The 20,279-nt window shown below is 39.1% G+C and overlaps 4 protein-coding genes across 6 annotated transcripts; 2 read left to right on the top strand and 2 right to left on the bottom strand.

The window, feature by feature from the left end:
• The first annotated feature begins 934 nt into the window (after positions 1 to 934).
• LOC125220929 (elastin-like) lies at positions 935 to 1,548 on the top strand. Its single transcript, XM_048123057.1, has 2 exons — positions 935 to 1,318; positions 1,414 to 1,548. Exons 1-2 carry the CDS (start codon positions 935 to 937, stop codon positions 1,546 to 1,548), a joined length of 519 nt encoding a protein of 172 aa, XP_047979014.1.
• A 3,120-nt stretch (positions 1,549 to 4,668) lies between these two features.
• On the top strand, positions 4,669 to 7,907 carry LOC125221862 (protein REVEILLE 6-like). Of its 2 annotated transcripts, XR_007176436.1 has the most exons (9): positions 4,669 to 4,920; positions 5,177 to 5,234; positions 5,424 to 5,547; positions 5,642 to 5,812; positions 5,894 to 6,019; positions 6,455 to 6,564; positions 6,730 to 6,789; positions 7,071 to 7,194; positions 7,597 to 7,907. XR_007176436.1 is itself a non-coding variant. In XM_048124171.1 (8 exons), the coding sequence occupies exons 1-8, from the start codon at positions 4,736 to 4,738 to the stop codon at positions 7,140 to 7,142; spliced, it is 906 nt and encodes a 301-aa protein (XP_047980128.1). In that variant the 5' UTR covers positions 4,669 to 4,735; the 3' UTR covers positions 7,143 to 7,414. The 2 variants fall into 2 exon arrangements, 1 of the variants encoding a protein (XP_047980128.1); XM_048124171.1 differs by lacking the exon at positions 7,597 to 7,907 and having other exon boundaries at positions 7,071 to 7,414.
• A 16-nt stretch (positions 7,908 to 7,923) lies between these two features.
• On the bottom strand, positions 7,924 to 10,525 carry LOC125220928 (mitogen-activated protein kinase 4-like). Its single transcript, XM_048123056.1, has 6 exons — positions 10,508 to 10,525; positions 10,144 to 10,353; positions 9,760 to 9,897; positions 9,329 to 9,634; positions 8,538 to 8,721; positions 7,924 to 8,203 (listed from the first exon to the last, which is right to left on the bottom strand). The coding sequence occupies exons 1-6, from the start codon at positions 10,523 to 10,525 to the stop codon at positions 8,019 to 8,021; spliced, it is 1,041 nt and encodes a 346-aa protein (XP_047979013.1). The 3' UTR covers positions 7,924 to 8,018.
• A 6,586-nt stretch (positions 10,526 to 17,111) lies between these two features.
• LOC125221861 (protein BPS1, chloroplastic-like) lies at positions 17,112 to 19,193 on the bottom strand. Of its 2 annotated transcripts, none has more exons than XM_048124170.1 (2): positions 19,077 to 19,193; positions 17,112 to 18,285 (listed from the first exon to the last, which is right to left on the bottom strand). In XM_048124170.1, exon 2 carries the CDS (start codon positions 18,268 to 18,270, stop codon positions 17,206 to 17,208), a length of 1,065 nt encoding a protein of 354 aa, XP_047980127.1. In that variant the 5' UTR covers positions 18,271 to 18,285; positions 19,077 to 19,193; the 3' UTR covers positions 17,112 to 17,205. The 2 variants fall into 2 exon arrangements, with proteins under 2 accessions (XP_047980127.1, XP_047980126.1); XM_048124169.1 differs by lacking the exon at positions 19,077 to 19,193 and adding an exon at positions 18,900 to 19,058.
• Positions 19,194 to 20,279: the final 1,086 nt, after the last annotated feature.

The raw sequence follows: 20,279 nt of genomic DNA, 5'->3' as shown, positions 1-20,279 counted from the left end.
CGATTCATGTACAATTTGCATTTTTTGACATTTATATTATTACTATTAGTTTGGTTAATTGTAGATTAGAGTTATTCTTTTAGTTATAAGGAACGGAGGGAATATGTTTTAGTTGTATAAAATTCATAGTCATTTTGTTTATAATTTTTAATATAATAATATTGTTTTTAATTTCATTTAATTAATTTATAATCTAACATTAATTTCTTAAAATATTTTAATCTGTGCATCGCACATGCGTGATACTAGTTTTGAATAAACATAGAGTAATTAAAAATAGTGAACGAATAAGAAGGGAATGTAGACTCATTTTTCTTAGACCGGTGTCGCTTGACATTTTCTTTCCCCCCCAAAAAAAAAGAATATCATATTGGGATGACGGCCATAATGTTTTTTGTTGACCAAAAAGAGAAAAATGTCCATTCTTACGGTTTAAGGTGACTATGTCTGAAAAATTACATTTCATAAAAGTTATACCATGAATTTTACTCTACTCCAATTTAAAAAATCATCTCATTTTTAATAAGAGCCAACTACATAAAAAGTCCCTAATGTTTCTGTTTGTGTCACTGCAGGCCCTTAGAAAAAAAAAGTACCTCACACAACCCTAACCTTAAGGGTGTCTCCAACGGCGCCCTTCCAACTCGCCCGTCGGCGACGTCCGACCGGACGGGCGCCATAGTGGGCGGGAAGGGCGCCCACGCTCGTCCCGAGTGCCCCTGCGAAGGCCTCGCCCCTCCCGTCGACGGGCGACCGGACAGGCGCCATTGTGGCGAAGGTCGCCCGTCCCGGTCGGACATCCGACATTTTAATTTTTATTTTTATTTTTTTAATAAATAATAAACTCTATAAATAGGGCTCCCTCAACTTCATTTCATTCACACCACTTGTGTTGACAAGTTTCTCTCTCTCTACAAATTTCATTTCTACTACAATGGAGTACAATAGAAACTCCCCCACCACGAGCGGAGGGAACACACCCTCGATTCCCATCGGCGCGGAGGGAAATTTTGCGGGGATGAATCCCCGGATGGCGGGGATGGGCGGTATGCCGACGATGACTCCCCAAATGTTCTACAATATGTACACTTGGATGAGTCAAATGGGTCAGATGATGCCGGGGGCAGCGGGTATGCCGGCAAATATGTCGGGGATGGGTGGGACTGCGGGGATGGGCGGTATGCCGCCAAATATGGCGGGGATGGGTGTGACTATGCCAGGGGCAGCGGGGATGGGCGGTATGCCGCCAAATATAGCGGGGGTGGGAGGGATGGTGCCCGGGGCAGTGGGGATGGGCGGTACGCCGCCAAATATGTCGGTGAGTGGGTCGATGCAGCATAGGAGGCTCCTGGGGAATCTGTCTATCGGCCATATATAGATTTGTTGGCCGATGACTTCCCTTCTTCTGTTCAGGAGACTCAGTACGCCGGCATCGAGACTTTCTCTTTTGAGGATGTGGGGCTATCGCCGATCCGTGAGACTCCCAGGGAGGCGGGGCTGCAAGGGGCGGGAGAAAAAGCAGGCAAGGCCACGGCGGGGAGAGGGTAGGGCAAGGGCAAAGTCCCGAGCTCTTCCTCACACACGGGGATGGGAGGAGAAGGGTGTGGATGAGGAGCTGAGCGGAGGACGATCTGGACCGTGTGGGAAAATGTCGCGCTTGCGAAGGCATGGATCGGTGTTGTAGAGGATCCCTACACCGGAGCGAACCAGTATGTTGACCGAATGTGGCATCGCATCAGTGCCGCCTACTGCGCCAACAAACCGCCTGGGGCGAAGCCTCGCATCCCCGAGCAATGCCGGAAACAGTGGCTCCGGTTGAGGCCTAAGCTCAGTCGTTTTGCCGCAATCTACCAAAACAACATGCGCATGGTAAGCAGCGGCATGTCTGAGGATGATGTGCGGAGACAATCCTTAGCCCAGTACCCCAACAAAGACTTGGGGATCAAAGAGTTTGACCAGTGGGAGGCCTTTCTCGTGGTCAAGGATTCGCAAAAGTTTGCGATTGGTGTCGAATCGGGCTGGAAGCGGACGAAGATCAACTCTTCCGGTGAGTACAGCAGCAGTGCTGGTTCGCACGAGCTCCCCGAAGCCGAGGAAGTGGCCCCGCTACCACAAACAGACACTCGCCGTCGTCGTCGCCCGATGGGGCAACAGGCTGCGCAGCGGATGGCGAGGGGAAGCGGTAGAGGCAGCGGGTCCTACGAGGTCGAATCGGAGGTCCCAAGAGGAGAAGAGGACGACAGCCTCGCCCGCGCGCAGCAAACGAAGACCCTGATGCAGATCACTTTGAAGTGGTATAATACGCACAATCCAGTCTTTGAGAAGGCTGTGCAAGGAGATGGTAGACCGATGTCGGCGCGATTTAGGGATGCCACCCATTGATGATGATGGCGTCGAGATCGGGGGCGGGGACGTCGGAGGTGGCAGCGGCACGGGCGACGGGGACGAGGACGAGGAGGAGGAGTGAAAGCCGAGGGGATTATGTAATTTTATTTTTAAACTATATTTTTTTTTAAATTATGTAATTTTTTTTAATTATGTAATTCTGTTTTTTAATGTAATTTTCGTATTTCCCGTTCGTATTCGTGTCGAATTTTATTTCCGTGAATTTAAATTTTAATTGTGAATTAATTTAATTGTGGGAAGGGCTAGTGGGAGGGGCGAGTGGGAAGGGCTAGTGCAGTGGGAAGGGCTAGTGATGTGGCAGTGGAATGGGAGGGGCTAGTGCTGACGTGGCATGGGAAGGGCGAGTAGGAGGGGCGCCTCCGGAGACACCCTAAACATAATCACATATCTTGATTTTTTGACTAAAATGCCCTTATGCCCTAAAAGGACATTTTTGTCATTCCATTATATTGTTGACATGTGATTTTTGGGACATTTTTGTCAGAAACTTCTTATGTAATTTTCTAATAAGTTCTGGTACTTCATACGTAATTAAAATTTTATTATTTACACTTTCAATTTTTTTTTTTATAATATACATATTTATCATTAACCGCATTAATTAATATGAAAATAATTAAATGAGACTCTTTCTTCCTTATAAGACTTATTTTCTGATATTTTTTTTAATGTTTTCTATTTCCCCTAATTTTTATTTGTTTTTTACCTTGATTTATCGATCGATTTTATTTATTATGAAAGTATCCAATTTTGCAGTATTAATTTATAAATTTATATTGTCTTAGTTTCAGATACTATTATTAATAAACCCAATATATTCATATGATGTTAAGAATTTCAGTTGGAACTAAATTAAAATTCTTAATAAAATATCAATAAATATTAAATTATCTTAAAGTTAGGCTTAGATTAACAAATTAGTTCGATGATATATAATGAAATAATATTTTAAATATCAGTGTTTTCAAGAAAATAATTATTGTATCATTTGATTAAATATGAAATACTATTTTTTATTCTATGTATTATTGATTCAGATTTTATTTCATAAATAACTTTATTTTTTCATATTTTTTTTATTATTTATCAATGAATTTCCTACATGATATAAGTAGTATATTGTTACCACTAACTAGAAATAAAGGAATATAAAAAGTTTTTTTTGTGTAGAAATATTGACAAAACTTTTAATCACGTATGAAGTACCAAAACTTATTAGGATATCACATAAGAAATTGCTGACAGAAATGTGACATAATTCATATGTCAGCGAATTTAGGGATTGCCAAAAATGCCCTTCAGGGCATTTGGGCATTTTGGTACGAAAATGACTACAAATATACGATATGTGATTATGTTTAAGGTTAGGGTTGTGTGGAGGTATTTTTTTCCCCTAGGAACCTGCAGTGACACAAACGGAAACGTTATGAACTTTTTATGTTGTTCACTCTTTTAATAAAACAATCCAAAAAAGAAAATATTTTTTTTTTCATTTGTACTATTCTCTCTATCCTTAAAAAATAGATAAACTTATAAATGATACGAGTTTTAATATACAATTGGTAAAATACGAAAGAGATGAAAAAAGACAATAAAAGTAGTGTTAATGGATTGCGAAGTTCACATTATTAGTGGTGTGTAAATTGATTAAAAAAGTTTTCATATTTAAAGTCAGTCTAATTTTAGGTAACGATAAAAAATGATAAAACTAATCTATTTTTTAAAAATAAAAAAGTTCAAATATATACTCCCTTCGTCCCAAGATAAGTGACCTACTTCTTTTGGACACGAGATTTAAGGAATGGTATTTAAATAAGTTAAAGTGGAGAAAGTAAAGTATGAGAGAGAGAAAAATAGAGCATAGAAGAGAGAATAAAGTAGGTGGAGAATAAAGTAAGAGAGATGACTTTTTACTAAAAATGGAAATAGATCACTTATAGTGGGACACCCCAAAAAGAAATACAAGTCATTTATCTTGGGATGGAGAGAGTATATTTTATTTTAAATTTTAAATTATATATATCAACCAGCATACTACTCCCTTTGATGGATGGAGTATGGAGTGTAAATTTGTGAATTTGGACATGTGCGGCGTTGTGAAGAATAAAGAACGAACTAGAGGCTGACACCTCATCGCCTAAAAATTCAACCCATCACCCATTTACCGACACGTGTGCGGCTCAGATCTTTTCCCTCTACTCCCCTACCCGTCGCATTCCGAGATTTCCATCTCCCCTCTCACCACGTAAATCCAAATTTCATTTCAATCCGATTCGCCAAAACCAGAGCTTGGACTCTCCTATCTGCTTTCCTCTTCTATTGATCAAACATGGTGTCGGCACACCGGAAACCACCCGGATCAGGACTTTTCGCATTTCCACGATTTCTACATGAGCGGCGGCGGATAGCAATCTGCTTCCGGGTTTGGATGATCCGAAAGCCTTACACGATCACCAAGTCAAGAGAGAGCTGGAGTGATCAAGAGCATGATAAATTTGTCGAAGCGCTTCAGTTGTAAGTGTGATTTGGTTTTTTCTTGGATGAGTGACAAATATCTTGGCCAGCATCCAGCAATGCCGAAAATTAATTGCTGTGGTGAGGATAATGTGATTAAAGAAGAAATTTTGTTGGAGTTTTTAAGCTTGATAATGTTTGAATTTGAAATTATTGAGGTGAATTAGAAAATGAATTTTTGATATTCGATTTTTATTCATCATTGATGGCGGGTGGTGCTCGTATTTGTTTTCTGATTTACTTTCTTCAACTTTAGATTTGACCGTGACTGGAAAAAGATTGAAGCATTTATTGGGTCAAAGACAGTTATCCAGGTTAATTTTACTTAAAGTTTTACACTACACTTCAGATGATATTTTGTAATTTAGAGTTGATCAACTTTCAAATCATTTACCTGGATAATCGATATTTTTGAGTAATTTTGTAAATAATTTATGCTCTAAGGTGAAGCATATTTGCTCACTACTTTGTTTTCCTGAAACTAAACAGAGGTCATCTTTCAGATACGTAGCCATGCCCAAAAGTATTTTCTGAAAGTCCAGAAGAATGGTACAAGCGAGCATGTGCCTCCTCCGCGTCCAAAGAGAAAAGCTTCTCATCCTTATCCGCAGAGGGCCTCGAAAAATGGTTGGCTACCTTTGATTTTCCTGTGAATTTTGTTCTCTCCTTTCCCTTTTTGAGCACATCCAGTGACTTATTGGTGTCCCTATGTTCTGTGCAGTTCTACCTCGAACAGCAGGTCCTGTACAATCTTCTGTTGCTAGAGTGGAGACTGGATACGCTGTAAGGCGCAATCCGTTTTCAACTCCCAGAAATCCTATCAGTGGTTCACCATTGTCTTCTTGGAATTACAATGTTGTGCCAGCAGGATGTTTGTCAAATGTTGCAAAAGGTGATTTCTTTGTACTGCCGAACACCTTGATCTGCCATTTGTTTTAAGATGTCACTAATGAAATGTGTCTTGGTGTTTTAGATGATGTCAGATTAGCCAGTGCTGCCAATAATTATTGCACCAGCAGCAATGATAGCACTCTGTGTCTGTGGAAATCTAATGAGATGGATCATGAATTGAAAGCGACATTGTGCACCACAAAGAGAGGTCTGTACCCTAGAATCTGTAATTTAACCTTTTAGTTTGAACTTACCTGAGAAAAATGTGGCAAATAAAGACGTCATATTAAGATTTAGTTATGCACCGTGAAGTGAAGATGATAATGCAGCAGAGCACGAGCTCTGTTCCTCATTTCTGTATTAGCATCTGTAGTCTGTGAAATCAACATTACTGGTTAAAAATGCAGAAAAACCTGTTTTGTTAGGTTTGAATCATCCATGTTTAAAGCAATGTATGCTGCACTTGTCGTGTGTTCCATGTTGAAGCATTGTTATCAGATTACATGACTGTTATTCTTTTTTAATAATTACTCTTATCACCTGAATGTTAGTATTACTATTAAGACTGATAACCAGAAAAAATATCTATTGTTTCTGTAGAGTGGCATAACTAAAACTTATCACTGCCTTCTTATTAGTGCAGTTATGCCGGATTTCGCTCAAGTTTATGGTTTCATTGGCAGCGTCTTCGATCCTACCACAACCGATCAATTGCAAAGGCTGAGGAAAATGGAGCCTATAAATGTTGAGACGGTGAGTTGAACTGCTCTATAATAGAACGAGTGTTTTGGACAATTTTATGCTTATAAAGTTGGTCTTTAGCCTTTGTTTACTAATTTGATATTCGAGGGGATATCAACTATATCTATTGTTAATCTAATGCACTCAAGTAGAATTTAACAACCGTTAATCTTGCAGGTACTGATGTTGATGAAGAACCTCTGCGTCAATTTGGTGACCCCTGAATTTGAGAATCATGTGAGTTTCATGTTCTCTATTTGCAGTTCATATCTTCAGCCTTCCCGTTCTAGTATTATGAAAAACTCTAGGGAATGTTTTTGGGTTTTATTTTAAGTGGATTGAACTTTTCCCTCAATTTTGGTTACAAGCGCAACATCATACATCTTGATAACCAAACAGTGACCTGCTAGCTGAAATTCTGAATGCTGTCTTCTTGTCTTGGATATCACAGATTAACCTCTAATTAGTCGTTCTACTCTATCATGTCCTTATTATCGTATGACCTTGATTGTTGACAGAGAAAGTTGCTCTCTTCATATAAAATAGCAACTGAAAATGTCCGTGCTGGGAGTGAGATCCCGTCTGCATAGAGTCCTCAAAAGGCATTATCTGAAGAACCTTCAGAGCTTGTTATGTTCCAAGGTTGGTTAGTGCGGTAGAAATGTTTTTACTCATTGCTTTCAGCCATGGATGGTTGTGTGATCTACTGCTGAATATGTGGATCAGTGTGTTGTATGTATATAACAGGCATGTGGTGATAGTTTTGAAACGCCCAGAATTTTGTTAGCTTGAGAGAGAGAGAGAGAGAGGTTGATTTGAGTAGTGTTTTAAATGTCAAGAGAGTAGGTTTTCTGATCTTGTACATTCTTGGCTTCTTTTTATGATCTGTTCATGTGATGTTTTGGTGTTACTAAGTGACTTTGAGAGTGACAGTATGGAATCAAGGTGAAACTGTAAAGCAAACGCCTATGCAAGATGGTAGGAGAAATTTGGAATTAGTTTCACATAATCGATATTGATATCGATCTGATTGTTATTTTAAAGGGCAAAATGGGTGTTTTGGATGACTGGCAACTACAGCTCTCATGCGGACAGTCACTATGATCCTAGTGCGTTATGGGAAATAAAGGGGATCAACAACAGGGACGTGATGGCGAAGAAGGCCAAGAAGAATCTGTGCCGTGCAGTGCGGTTGAGAGGCTCACGAGTGTAGTCTGCTACCCGATAAGGGACTTTCCCACAGATACTTTACCTATTGATGATCTAGAAGAACTCCTTGTAGAACTCTAGTTCTTAAAGACTGTGATCTAATTAAATGAAACAAGCAATGCACATATGCACGATGATGTTATTCAGATGAAAATTTTGACATAGCAACGAGAAATCTTGAATTTTTTCTCTCTGAGAAAATTACAGATGACAATTCAGTAACTGGTGGTAACAATATGACCTAAAAAGAGTTATCTTCATGGCGGCATATCTCCACCTAAGTTGGGATTGAATGTTTCAGACATCCTCCAAATGAAATCCTTGATGCTCTCTTGAGTAACTGTTGGATGCTCATAGTCAAAGAAAAGCGGATTAGGGCAAACAGGTTCATTGTTGATATCACGATACGGTGCTAAGTACGGATGACAGAGAGCCTCATTGACTGCAATTGATCAAGAATATAAGAGTATTAAAGCAAAGAGTAGAGAGGGGGACAAGAATAAACAAAAACACATGTTTCAGGCAAGACGTCTCCACTATCTCATGCGTTAATTCAACTATACAAGTATAGTAGAGGGCCGGAAATCACAGAACATGATTATGAACAAAACTTTAGGAAAAAAACTGCTATGCTACTGGCACCAGATGAATATGTCATACTGATTATTTGAAGTCTCCAGATAGTCTTAGCTTCACAAATTCCAAATGTATCTCTCGATGAAGGAGAAATTCAGAAATCATAGGAAAAAACAACATTAAACTTCTACCTATGATACCTGTAATGCGCCTGCTTGGGTCAAACACAAGCATCCTCTCTAACAAATCCAGAGCTCCAGCAGCAGCAGTATTCGGGAATCTAGCAGAAAATCGTTGCTTTTGGTACTGTGGGAGCTGCCTAAGATAGCGTCGGTGGTCATTACTAAGAAAACCAAGACTGGCATCATCTGGAGAGCCAATTAGCTTCACAAATGAAGAGAGACGACACAACATCAGTACTAAAACAGACACAAAACTTTAAAGACATACTCCATCCATCCCATTTGAAATGTCTCATTTCTTTTAGGAATGTTTATTTGGGAGAGAATGTTAATTAGTAGATTATTGTGTGTAATGTTTAAAAGGATGTATGGGCTCACAAATTTCAGCTTGAAATGGAAATGGGACGACCCAAAATGGAATATGGAACATTCCAAATGAAACTGGAGTATAATACAATTAATTTAAAAGAAAATTTTATGAGAATGGGATAGCAAGGTTGCAGTTTCTAACTCCATGCTCCATCTTGCTATATACACTGCAGGTTTTCCAAACTATTGCAGAAATATACTTAAAAGAGAAATATTCAGGAGCACATCATGCTTATGCCACCAGGATTTGTAGAGACGAGCATAATCTCCAGTGTTATTTGACAAAATATTGTCATGTTCCTCAGATGATGTAAATAAACTAACAAGGACGAGTATACGCATAATATATTTTTTTCCAAATAAAGAATGGCAGCGAATATTGTATTAAAAACATATTCAGTTAGATGGTATGTGTGTTTGGACTGTTTGATCAGAAATACCTGTGTGATGAGTATAAACTGGTGATCAATATCTGTTCCGGGAAATAAAGGTTCTCTATTCATGATCTCGCCGAGTAAGCAACCAAGAGACCAGATATCAACTGCAGGAGTGTGTCCTGAACAATTTAGGAGCATTTCTGGAGCTTGATACCAATGAGTAGCAACATTCGGCTTGGGATAAGTTTCACATATGATTTTCAGTTCATGATCCGAATTGAGGCACACCATATGCGGTTTAAGAGCACGACATAAAATGTTTGCAGAATGGAGATATTTAAGTCCTCGTAGAATTTGGTAAAGGTAACACTGCAAATTTTATACAAGAATCAGTTGAGTTCCCAGTACTGAAGTCAAGTTTGACAAAATAAAAATACTGAAGGTATGAGATGTTGTTGGTCATGTGTTTGTACGATAAGAAAGTGAGGCCAAACCTGGCAATGGTTATCTGTCAATCGTTGGTTGGACCGAATTAACTGGCTAAGATTGGTATCCATGAGACCATAAACATAGTAGACGTCTTCGAAGTTCTCTCTCTGTGGTGGTCGAATTATGTCTTTAATTGGGATAAACTGTTAAAGAATAAAAACACAAGATTTAGATGTTGGATGATAGTTGTACCAGAAACTATTCATCAACACTCGATGACACATTAATACAAATTGTAGAAAGATGTCCGGATTATGTTTTTAAAAAAAGGTATAGAAAGAATTATGTGGAGTGAGGTGTGTCATTTTTCCATACATACAAAAAAAAAATCAATCAAGAGAGAAGATTTAAGAGATGACAATCAATAGGATTTAGGTGAAAATGCTCACATCCTGATGATCCATCTGAAGTAGATATCTGATTTCATATAGTGTCTTCTTTGCATCAAATATGCTACCAAATGCATTGCTAATCTTTTTAATGGCGACTCTTTCACCTGTCCCAGTGTTTTGACCCTCACTGAAGCAAATTTGTATAGGATTAGGTTTCCTAATTGGGATAGGATTATGTTTCCTAGGCCCAGTCTGTCTAATGTGTGCCTATATATATGGGAGTAGAGCACATAATCTGTATCTGAAAACTGCAGTCATAATACAATTTGTTCTCCGTTTTTGCCCGTGGACGTAGCCAACACAACGTTGGTGAACCACGTAAATTCTGTGTCTATTTACGTTCTTTTGTTTCTCGATTCACAATTGCCCTATTTGTCATAACAAACTGGTATCTAGAGCCTTGGTTTTCGAACTAGGGTTTTGAATTCCGCTGCGAGGGTTTTGTCCGGTAAATCGAGATGTCTGCTCTGAACGTGAAGGTTGACAAATTCACCGGGAGAAATAGTTTTGGTTTATGGCAGATCAAGATGCGATCTCTGCTGAAGCAGCAGGGTTTGTGGGAGCCGCTCAAAACAAAGAAGGCTACGGAGGATGATAAGGAGTGGACAACCCTAGACGAAAAGGCCCACTCGACCATCATATTGAGCCTGTCTGACGATGTTATCATCGAAGTTGCGGATCAGGAGACGGCTGCTGCTCTTTGGGCGAAGTTGGAGAGTCTATACATGACGAAGTCTCTAACCAACAAGTTGCTCTTGAAGCAACGTTTGTTTCGGTTACGCATGCAGGAAGGTACGCCCCTTCGGGATCATCTGGAAAATTTGAATAAAATTTTGCTAGATTTGCGTAATGTTGAAGTTAAAGTAGAAGACGAGGATGCTGCTTTAATTTTGCTTGTGTCTCTGCCTGAATCTTACGAAAATTTTGTTGAGTCTTTTATGACTGGAAAGGAAACTCTTTCGTTGGAGGATGTTCGATCTGCTCTCCACATCAGAGAGGATCGTCAACAGGCAACGAGTTCAGCCACAGAAGATCTGCCATCGGGATTATCTGTTACGGGTAAAGGACAGAAGAAATTCGGACAGAAGAAGCAGAACTCAAAAGGTTCAAAAGGTCCTAAAGGCCCTAAGCCAGATGACATCTGCAGATATTGTAAAGAACCAGGGCATTGGAAGGCTGATTGTCCAAGGATAAAGAAGAAATTGGGCAAGAAGGAAGATGCTAACGGTTCTGCGACTGTGGCAGAAGCTGATGACACAAATTCGGAAGAAGAATTGGCCTTGGTTGCGGATGAACAGCCACACTGTAATGATGTGTGGATTTTGGATTCTGGAGCGTCATATCATCTCTGTCCTCACAGGGAGTATTTCAACACTTATGAGCAGATAGATGGAGGCAATGTTACCATGGCCAACAGTGCTGTCTGCAAGGTGGTTGGCATCGGCTCAATCAGGATTAGGACTCATGATGGGGTCTTCTGCACCTTGAACGATGTTAGGCATGTTCCACAGATGACGAAGAATCTGATATCCCTGAGTACATTTGATAGTAAGGGGTTCAGTTTCAAAGGTGAAGGTGGAGTAATGCGTATTTTGAAAGGTTCGAAGGTGGTTCTGACAGCTTTGAAACGGGGTACCTTGTATGTTCTGAGAGGTTCCATCGTAGCAAATTCTGCTGATATTGCATCATCCGAGGTTGCAACCAAGGATATGACCAAGCTGTGGCATATGAGGCTCGGTCATATGGGAGAACGTGGCATGAGAATCATGTCGAATCGTGATTTTCTTTCGGGCCATAAGGTGCAGAAACTTGATTTCTGCGAACACTGTGTGTTGGGGAAGCTTCATCGCAGCAAGTTTCCAAAGAAGGGTGTTCATCGAACGAAGGGGACACTTGACTACATTCATATGGATTGTTGGGGTCCCTCACGTGTTGAGTCTATTGGAGGACACAAGTATTTTGTGTCGATGATTGATGACTACTCGAGAATGACTTGGGTGTTTATGATGAAGCATAAAGGTGAGGCATTCAAGAAGTTCAAAGAGTGGAAGACTCTAATTGAAAACCAGACTGGGAAGAAGATCAAGCGATTGAGAACAGATAACGGTCTGGAATTTTGTTCGTCTGAGTTCGATGAGTTTTGTAGGAGTGAAGGGATCGTTCGCCATCACACCGTTAGACATACACCACAGCAGAATGGTGTGGCAGAACGCATGAATCAGACGTTGTTGGAGAGAGCAAGATGCATGCTCTTCCAAGCCGGTTTGACTAGGAAGTTTTGGGCAGAGGCAGTAAACACGGCTTGTTATCTGATCAACCGTGGACCTCACACTGGCATTGACTGCAAGACACCGTACGAGGTATGGTCTGATTCACCTGCAGATTACTCTATGTTGAGAGTTTTTGGGAGTACTGTTTACTATCATGTGAGTGAAGGTAAATTGGAGCCAAGAGCTAAGAAGGGAGTATTTGTTGGTTATGGAGATGGAGTTAAGGGGTACAGAATTTGGTCATCTTCAGAGGGTAGAATTATTCTCAGTCGGAATGTGGTATTTGATGAAAATTCTATGCTTAACTCTACTGTGAAGTCTATTGCTACAGAGGATTTGGATGGTGTTGATGAACAGGTGGAGCTGCAAGTCACTCACGATGTGAGTGAATCACAACTCCAAGGTGGAGAAGATCAACACACTACTGCTGAAGCCGCCGATACTTCTAGTTCGGATGTTCATCCACAAGCTCGTCAGAGAAGCATTGCTATTGACAGAGCTAGGAGGACAAATGTGAAGCCTCCGTTGAGGTATGGTTTTGAGGATATGATGGCATATGCATTGCAGGTTGCCAATGAGGTCGAAGATGAGCCTTCGGCAGATGAACCACCTACCTACAAGGAAGCTATTTCAGGCAGTGAGCGTGCCAAGTGGCTCGCTGCAATGCAAGAAGAGATAGAATCACTTTTGAAGAACCTGACTTGGGAATTGGTTCCACGGCCTAAGGGGAGAAAGATTGTTACTTGCAAATGGATTTTCAAGAAGAAGGAAGGCACTACACCAGATGAGGGCATTAGATACAAGGCTCGTCTAGTTGCAAGAGGGTTCACGCAAAAGGAGGGGGTTGACTATAATGAGATATTCTCACCAGTGGTCAGACACACTTCCATCAGAGTGTTACTTGCGATAGTTGCACATTATGATTTGGAGCTTGAGCAACTAGATGTGAAGACGGCTTTCCTACACGGATTGCTTGAGGAGGATATCTACATGACTCAGCCAGAGGGATTTGTGGTTCCGGGCAAGGAGGATTATGTGTGCAAGTTGAAGAAGTCCTTGTATGGACTAAAGCAGTCTCCGAGGCAGTGGTATAAGAGGTTTGACAGTTACATGATCAAGCTGGGATTCAGCAGGAGTCCGTATGATTGTTGTGTCTATCACAACAAAGCTGACGATGGTTCTATGGTCTATCTTGTTCTATATGTGGATGATATGCTCATAGCTGCGAAGTCGAAGTCTGAAGTACAGAAGTTGAAAGCTCAGCTTAGTGTTGAGTTTGATATGAAGGATTTGGGTGTTGCGAAGAAAATTCTGGGCATGGAGATTTCTAGAGATAGAGAAAAGAAAAAGCTTTCTCTGTCACAGAAGAGCTACATTGAGAAGATTTTGTCAAGATTTGGCATGTCTGCATCTAAGGCTATTGATACTCCAAGTGCCACAAACATTCATTTGTCATCTGATCTTGCACCGAAATCCGAAGTTGAGGAGGAGTACATGTCTCGAGTCCCGTACTCTAATGCAGTAGGGAGTTTGATGTACGCCATGGTCTGTACTAGGCCAGATATAGCGCATGCTGTCAGCGTTGTTAGCAGGTTCATGGGAAATCCTGGAAAGGAGCACTGGCAGGCTGTGAAGAGGATTTTTCGTTACTTGAGAGGTACGTCTGATGTTGGTCTCATTTATGGAGGTGATACTCACTGTTTAGTGACTGGTTATTCTGATTCTGACTACGCTGGAGATGTCGATAGTAGAAGATCTATGACCGGTTATGTTTTCACTCTTAGTGGTTCTGTTGTTAGTTGGAAAGCAACTTTGCAGGCTGCAGTTACTTTGTCTACTACTGAAGCAGAGTATATGGCATTGACAGAAGCTGCTAAAGAGGGAATATGGTTGCAAGGGCTAGTTGGTGATCTTGGTTTACATCAAGATCAAGCTGTTGTGTTCTGTGACAGTCAGAGCGCTATTTGTTTAGCCAAGGATCAAGTCCATCATGAAAGGACTAAGCATATTGATGTGAGGTATCATTTTCTAAGAGATGAGAAGAGAATTGAGGTGAAGAAAGTAGGTACTGCTGATAATCCTGCTGATATGTTCACCAAGTCGGTCCCGCAGAGCAAGTTCCAACATTGTTTGGACTTGCTTAATGTCATGAGCTGTTAGTTGCCCGTGGAGGGCAAATCTGAGGCAAGAATGGAGAAGTTTGTTCGTCTGGTGTTATGATGATGCGTCTGCAAGGGAGAATTCAAGTCAAGGTGGAGATTTGTTAGTATGCCTTGAATTTGTATAGGATTAGGTTTCCTAATTGGGATAGGATTATGTTTCCTAGGCCCAGTCTGTCTAATGTGTGCCTATATATATGGGAGTAGAGCACATAATTCTGTGATCTGAGATCTGACAGATCCAATCTGTATCTGAAAACCGCAGTCATAATACAATTTGTTCTCCGTTTTTGCCCGTGGACGTAGCCAACACAACGTTGGTGAACCACGTAAATTCTGTGTCTATTTACGTTCTTTTGTTTCTCGATTCACAATTGCCCTATTTGTCATAACAGATTTCCATTCACACGCCACAGGAAATATCTCCTGCCATGCGTGGGGGGACAAGAAATATAATTCCAGTTTCCGCCATCGCCAGAAACAGAAGGCGCCTTCTAAAGAGGAAATGAAGGTTTTGTTAGGTTGTCGGATTTGTAACAGTTTCTGCCTCAACTTTTAAACTTGTCAATTCTCTTCACTCTTTTACTTGAGCTGTATCCAAATAAAACGCTTAAATAGCGCGCAAATATATACTACTACTAATAATAATTTGAGTATTAAGCGAGTTTGTTGAACATGGATTTATATCACAATTGAAAATTAAACATATTTCGAAAATGTTGCGGAAATGGATAATAACTGGAATTAGATGATAATCAACGAACAAGTATACCATAGATCCTATCCAAGCAACACACATTCGACTTGAATGAAAAATGTTAGCTGCACCTGCACTCAAGCTAAAAGCTCTTTCTCTCTAGCCTTTTCCCCCAAGCGACTTGTGGTCCATGTGGAAATCATTCTCTGTTATGCGGAACCAGCACAGGCCAAGCCCCCGCTCCATCATATTTATAGCCTCGAGTCGAGCGGTGGAGAACGGAAAGAAAGAGGGAATGGGGCAGAGGAGAGAGAGAGTTGGGAATATGTAATGTCATAATGAATTGGTCTGTTAAAATGGGTTGGAAATTGGAATTCAATTGATTATAAAGTTAATAGTACTAAATTGATTTTACTCGGGACTCTAAAATTGTTTTTATATATTACTAATATTTAAGACTAGAAAATTTGGAGAATAAAACATCTTTAATTACTACTATTAAAATTTTGTTTTTGTATGTAATAATATTGTATTAAATTTTTGTATTTACATTTAGTATTTTGTTTATATAATAACTAGTATTTTAAATTTTTAATACTTATTCCATATTATAAGAATGTGCATTCTTTCATTTTAAGTTTGTCCCACGAAAATATACACTTTTTAATTTTAGAAACTATTTTCTCTCTAATGAGGTGAGACTCATTTTAAACTAACAATATTTTAATTATTTTTTCTTTCTATATCTTTCTTACTTTATCATTTGTGCATTAATACCCGTGTCTAACCAAAATTGCACACTCTTGTTGAACAGGAGTACTAGTTTATTTTACAATATCATTATAATTTATTTGTATTTGTATTTGTATTAATCTAAAAATATACTCCCTTCGTCCACGAATAGGAGTCCCGTTTTGCCATTTTAGTCCGTCCGCGAATAGGAGTCCCGGTTCACTTTTACCAATATAAATGGTAATAGGGTCTCATATTTCACTCACATTTCATTTAAAACTAATATATACAAGTGAGACTCACATTTCACTAACTCTTTTTCACACACTTTTCTTAATATTTCTTAAAACCCGTATCGTTAAGGAATGAGACTCATAATAGCGGGCGGGGGAGTGCTGTATTTACTTTGAATCTATAAATTGATAATTTTGAATACATTTGGATAAATGTTAGCCTCTCCCAAAGATTACAGGGACATAACAATGCTTCATCGTTAAATTTTAGTCTCGACTTCTTTAAATTTCTGGTTTTGCCACTGGCTATGCAAGCTCTTATTCGTCAACTTATGCCACCATACATGCGATAGATGTTGCATGCAATGCATGGCGATCAAGTATGCAACAAAAAATTTACAAATTAAATAAGACCATATTTTAATTTTTCTTGTGTTGCACAAAATGGTCAAAACTATGAGTGGGTCAGTACAGTATACCTCACCGAAAATTCAATAGTATAAGATAATGTACCAATTGTATGTATGTTATATCGAAATTCAATATGTCATACTTTTGCAGTAGAACGACCTTTCAATATCAATAAAAAATAGAGAGTATTTGAATTTTTGGAATATTATACTATATTTTATAATTCAAAAATCATAGTATACCAAAATTCAGTATTTTTCATATTTTTCCAATACAATAAGACGGATATTTCAGTGTTTTTACCCATCAATCTAAATTAACTAAAAATCGAAGCCACAAAGCTGCAATTCATGCGACAAACCGCAATCTTATTACTAAAATTTATGTTTGTTATCATATATACAATATATAGAAGTTCAAACATTAACCGGTAACTTTCAATTTGACAGACCACACATACACAGACATTAAGCATACAATATATACTCGTAATTTGAAAAACTACATTTGCATTTATCTTCCGTATACAAGAGCTTATATATAGATATTCTTTTCCTTCACCTAACTGGTGGGCCTTGTACATTGAGGCTAGTTTCACCTTGCTCGAAAACATTACCAACAAGCCTAAGATTGCTAAGCAATGCATCGCGTCCGGTTAAAACTACCTGGAAGAAACCATCGACCTCCTTTGCAACGAGCTCGAGTCCTTGACAGAGTTCTCCAGCTGCTTTCTCCAAATCCGACTTCGACTTCTGCAACACTTGAGCTTCAACAGGGTTCTCCACGCCATCTTGCACTATGGGGTATACCTTCCTCACGCCACTATCGACAGATTCCACCTCTTTCAAGAAAACGTGGACCTTGTCCGGGTCCGTGTTTCTGATTTCACTGTTCACACAAGTCTGGAGATCCGAGAAGGCCTGCGCCCACAAGCAGGTCTCAGGAACCGGTAGGTCCATCAGCTTTTTTGCAGAACCGGAGAATGCAGCAGCAAACACACTGCAAATGAAGAGAGTGACGACCTTAACCCCATACATGGCTCGCATCAAGACTTTTCCCTTTGAAGAGTTCTTGATCTTTGGGAGGTCTAGTGTTTGAGCGAGGCTATCCATGACGGAGAAGATGTTGTCGAGTCTGGGATTCTTCGAAGCCACATGCTGCTTCCATCCATCCAGGGAGGAACGTGCCTGAATAAACTTCTTTGGGGATGCACTCTCCAAATCGTGCAGGAGGCATCGGAGGAAAAGGTGGCCCTGTTTCAGTCGGGAGATCTCGGAGCTGAAGGCGATGCAGATGTCCAGCAACTTGACACTATTGTCCAAGTATACATCAATCCACTTGTCCTCCCAGTCGCATACAGGGAGTTCGAGAGACGTAATGAGAACTTTTATATCGGCGTGTATTTCACACAGTAGCTCCATGGCACTCCTCATCCATGTCAAGCACAGAATATCTTCCTTGCCTGGAGGCTTAATCTTTCTAAGCCTCTCGGCCATGTTTTCCTCAAAAGTATTTAACAAATCGAGCATCTTTGGTGACAGTGAGGATCCCTTTGGTAACATCATGCGAAATGGATTTCCGAATGGGAGGAAACTTCTATGAGGTTCCTGCGCACGACTCATTTGATGCACTAAGTCCTGAGAAGAAAACATGTGTGTGAGGATACTATTAGTTATAAGTTAAATGAAATAAAATAAAGATACCTGCTGCCACATAGAAATACATCATGATATTACCTCATTAATTAATTGAGTTCAACAAATAGAAAAAGCTACCTCATTAATTGATTGAGTTCAACAAATAGAAAAAGCGAGAGACTATATGTCTATACATATCAATGCAAAAAATTAAGCCCTAGAGAAGGAAAGATGAATCTATACAGAAAAAAGCATAAAATGTAACACCAGATAACATGGCCATCCAGAATAGGGAAAAAGTCTTGAGAAATTACTGAAACTAGGACATGTCTCCAATTACAGTAGATTGAATTTTTTTTTTCCAATTTCCTCAAAACAATGAAAAAATATCAACGAGATCAAGCACAAAACAACCAATAATACCATGAAACTAAAGCTAATTATAAGATCAGCATCGTTAAAGCGGTCAATCATTAAATAACTCCAGATTCTGGCAATTAAACCCCAAAATTTGAATTTAAACCTAATAATCAAGGAATTAATTCCATCCAACCAAAAATGAACAGATATTTCTTCGAAAGAAAAGAGTAAAACCAATTCGAACAGATACTTACCAAATTCGTCATATTTTCACCTATAAAAACAGCGAAAGCTGACAAATTCGCGGTGACCTCAAAAAAACTAAGCTAAAAAGTTTTAAAAAACCAGAATCGGAGAAAATAATACACAAACAGAAACACGGCTGCCAAAATAAGCATAAATTCACCGATTGTAGAAGAGGGAAGTCATACCTGAAGGCTGAAATAGTAGTAGTAAGAGAGACGCGTAGAGAAATGGTGAATGAAATTTCGAGGAAATTAAGTGAATGGAATACAGAGCAGATGGATTGATTAAATCAAATCATGTACGCGCCACGCGGCGAAATGCCATTGGAAAATTGATTTTTGAGGGTGCAATTTTTCTAATGGTGGGATGCCAGTATGTGATAATGTCCCGAACCGACCGTTGCGTTTCGACCGTGGATTGCATGGTGACGTCATATTATAATAATCATCTGAATAATGGAGTAAGTGTTTTTACTAATGACGAGAACTTTTTAATAGCTAAAAATATTTTCCTCCGTTAAAAACTCACTCCGTCTCATTATAAGAGTCTCATTTGTTCGACACGAACTTTAAAAAATACTATAAATGAAAGTCGGTGAAAAAATATAATGGAATGCAAATCCTACTTTTATATACGGAGTATTAGTTTTATAATAATAAAATGTGAGTGAAAAAAATTAGTGGAAAATGGGTCAATTGCTATTTGTGGAGTGTTTTAATTGGAACTCATAAAGTGAGACATCCAAAAATGATAAATTGAGACTCATAAAGTAGGACGTTGAGAGTAATAAATTCGCCCGAGTATCATTATGTTGCATTTCCTAAGTCAAAAAACTCGTAACCGAACCGTGGCTTCGCTACGAGTGTGTAGTCAGGTTGATATTATCTATCTATACATATATAAAAGGGGAGTTTTGGGAGTTTTTGAATAACTATTTTATGAGAAGGATGTTAATGCAATAAACAAAAGTTATTAAATTGGTTAATTGATTACAATCATGATCATATAAATAATTGGACGGTTACATATGATGATGGGAATTTATGATGAGAATTAATTCCCGTGCAACAGCATTAGACAATTTCCTTCATCTTCCTTGAGTTTTGAAGTAAATAAAAAGAGTTTAATATGTGATTGAAATAATTTAATATTATGATCCATTACTAATGTTATGTCTCAATTCAATCATGCATATCAAGTCTCGTACGTTAAATTACATCTAACTAATTGTGCAAAGAAATAAAAAAGAAATAAAATAAAAAGAGAGATCTCTTATAAGAATAATGGCTTGAGTAGTGGAGGATGATAATGGAGAGACATTTATTTGGCTTTTCATTTCTTGTAACCTTCGTTGCTTTAACTTTGTGGTTTAAGGCGACTTAATTACA

The sequence above is a fragment of the Salvia hispanica genome, chromosome 4 (genome assembly GCF_023119035.1).
Source record: "Salvia hispanica cultivar TCC Black 2014 chromosome 4, UniMelb_Shisp_WGS_1.0, whole genome shotgun sequence".
Lineage (NCBI taxonomy): Eukaryota > Viridiplantae > Streptophyta > Magnoliopsida > Lamiales > Lamiaceae > Salvia > Salvia hispanica.
This window is presented reverse-complemented; position numbering and strand designations above follow the sequence as displayed.

Coding starts and splice junctions, on each gene's coding strand:
- LOC125220928 (XM_048123056.1), bottom strand. Junction 9,635..9,759: donor TGACAGATAACCATTGCCAG/GTTTGGCCTCAC, acceptor TAAAATTTGCAG/TGTTACCTTTACCAAATTCT. Junction 8,722..9,328: donor AGTTTATACTCATCACACAG/GTATTTCTGATC, acceptor TCATTTGTGAAG/CTAATTGGCTCTCCAGATGA.
- LOC125220929 (XM_048123057.1), top strand. CDS start 935: ATGGAGTACAATAGAAACTCCCCCACCACGAGCGGAGGGAACACACCC. Junction 1,319..1,413: donor GTACGCCGCCAAATATGTCG/GTGAGTGGGTCG, acceptor TCTTCTGTTCAG/GAGACTCAGTACGCCGGCAT.
- LOC125221862 (XM_048124171.1), top strand. CDS start 4,736: ATGGTGTCGGCACACCGGAAACCACCCGGATCAGGACTTTTCGCATTT. Junction 6,020..6,454: donor ATTGTGCACCACAAAGAGAG/GTCTGTACCCTA, acceptor TTATTAGTGCAG/TTATGCCGGATTTCGCTCAA. Junction 6,565..6,729: donor AGCCTATAAATGTTGAGACG/GTGAGTTGAACT, acceptor TTAATCTTGCAG/GTACTGATGTTGATGAAGAA.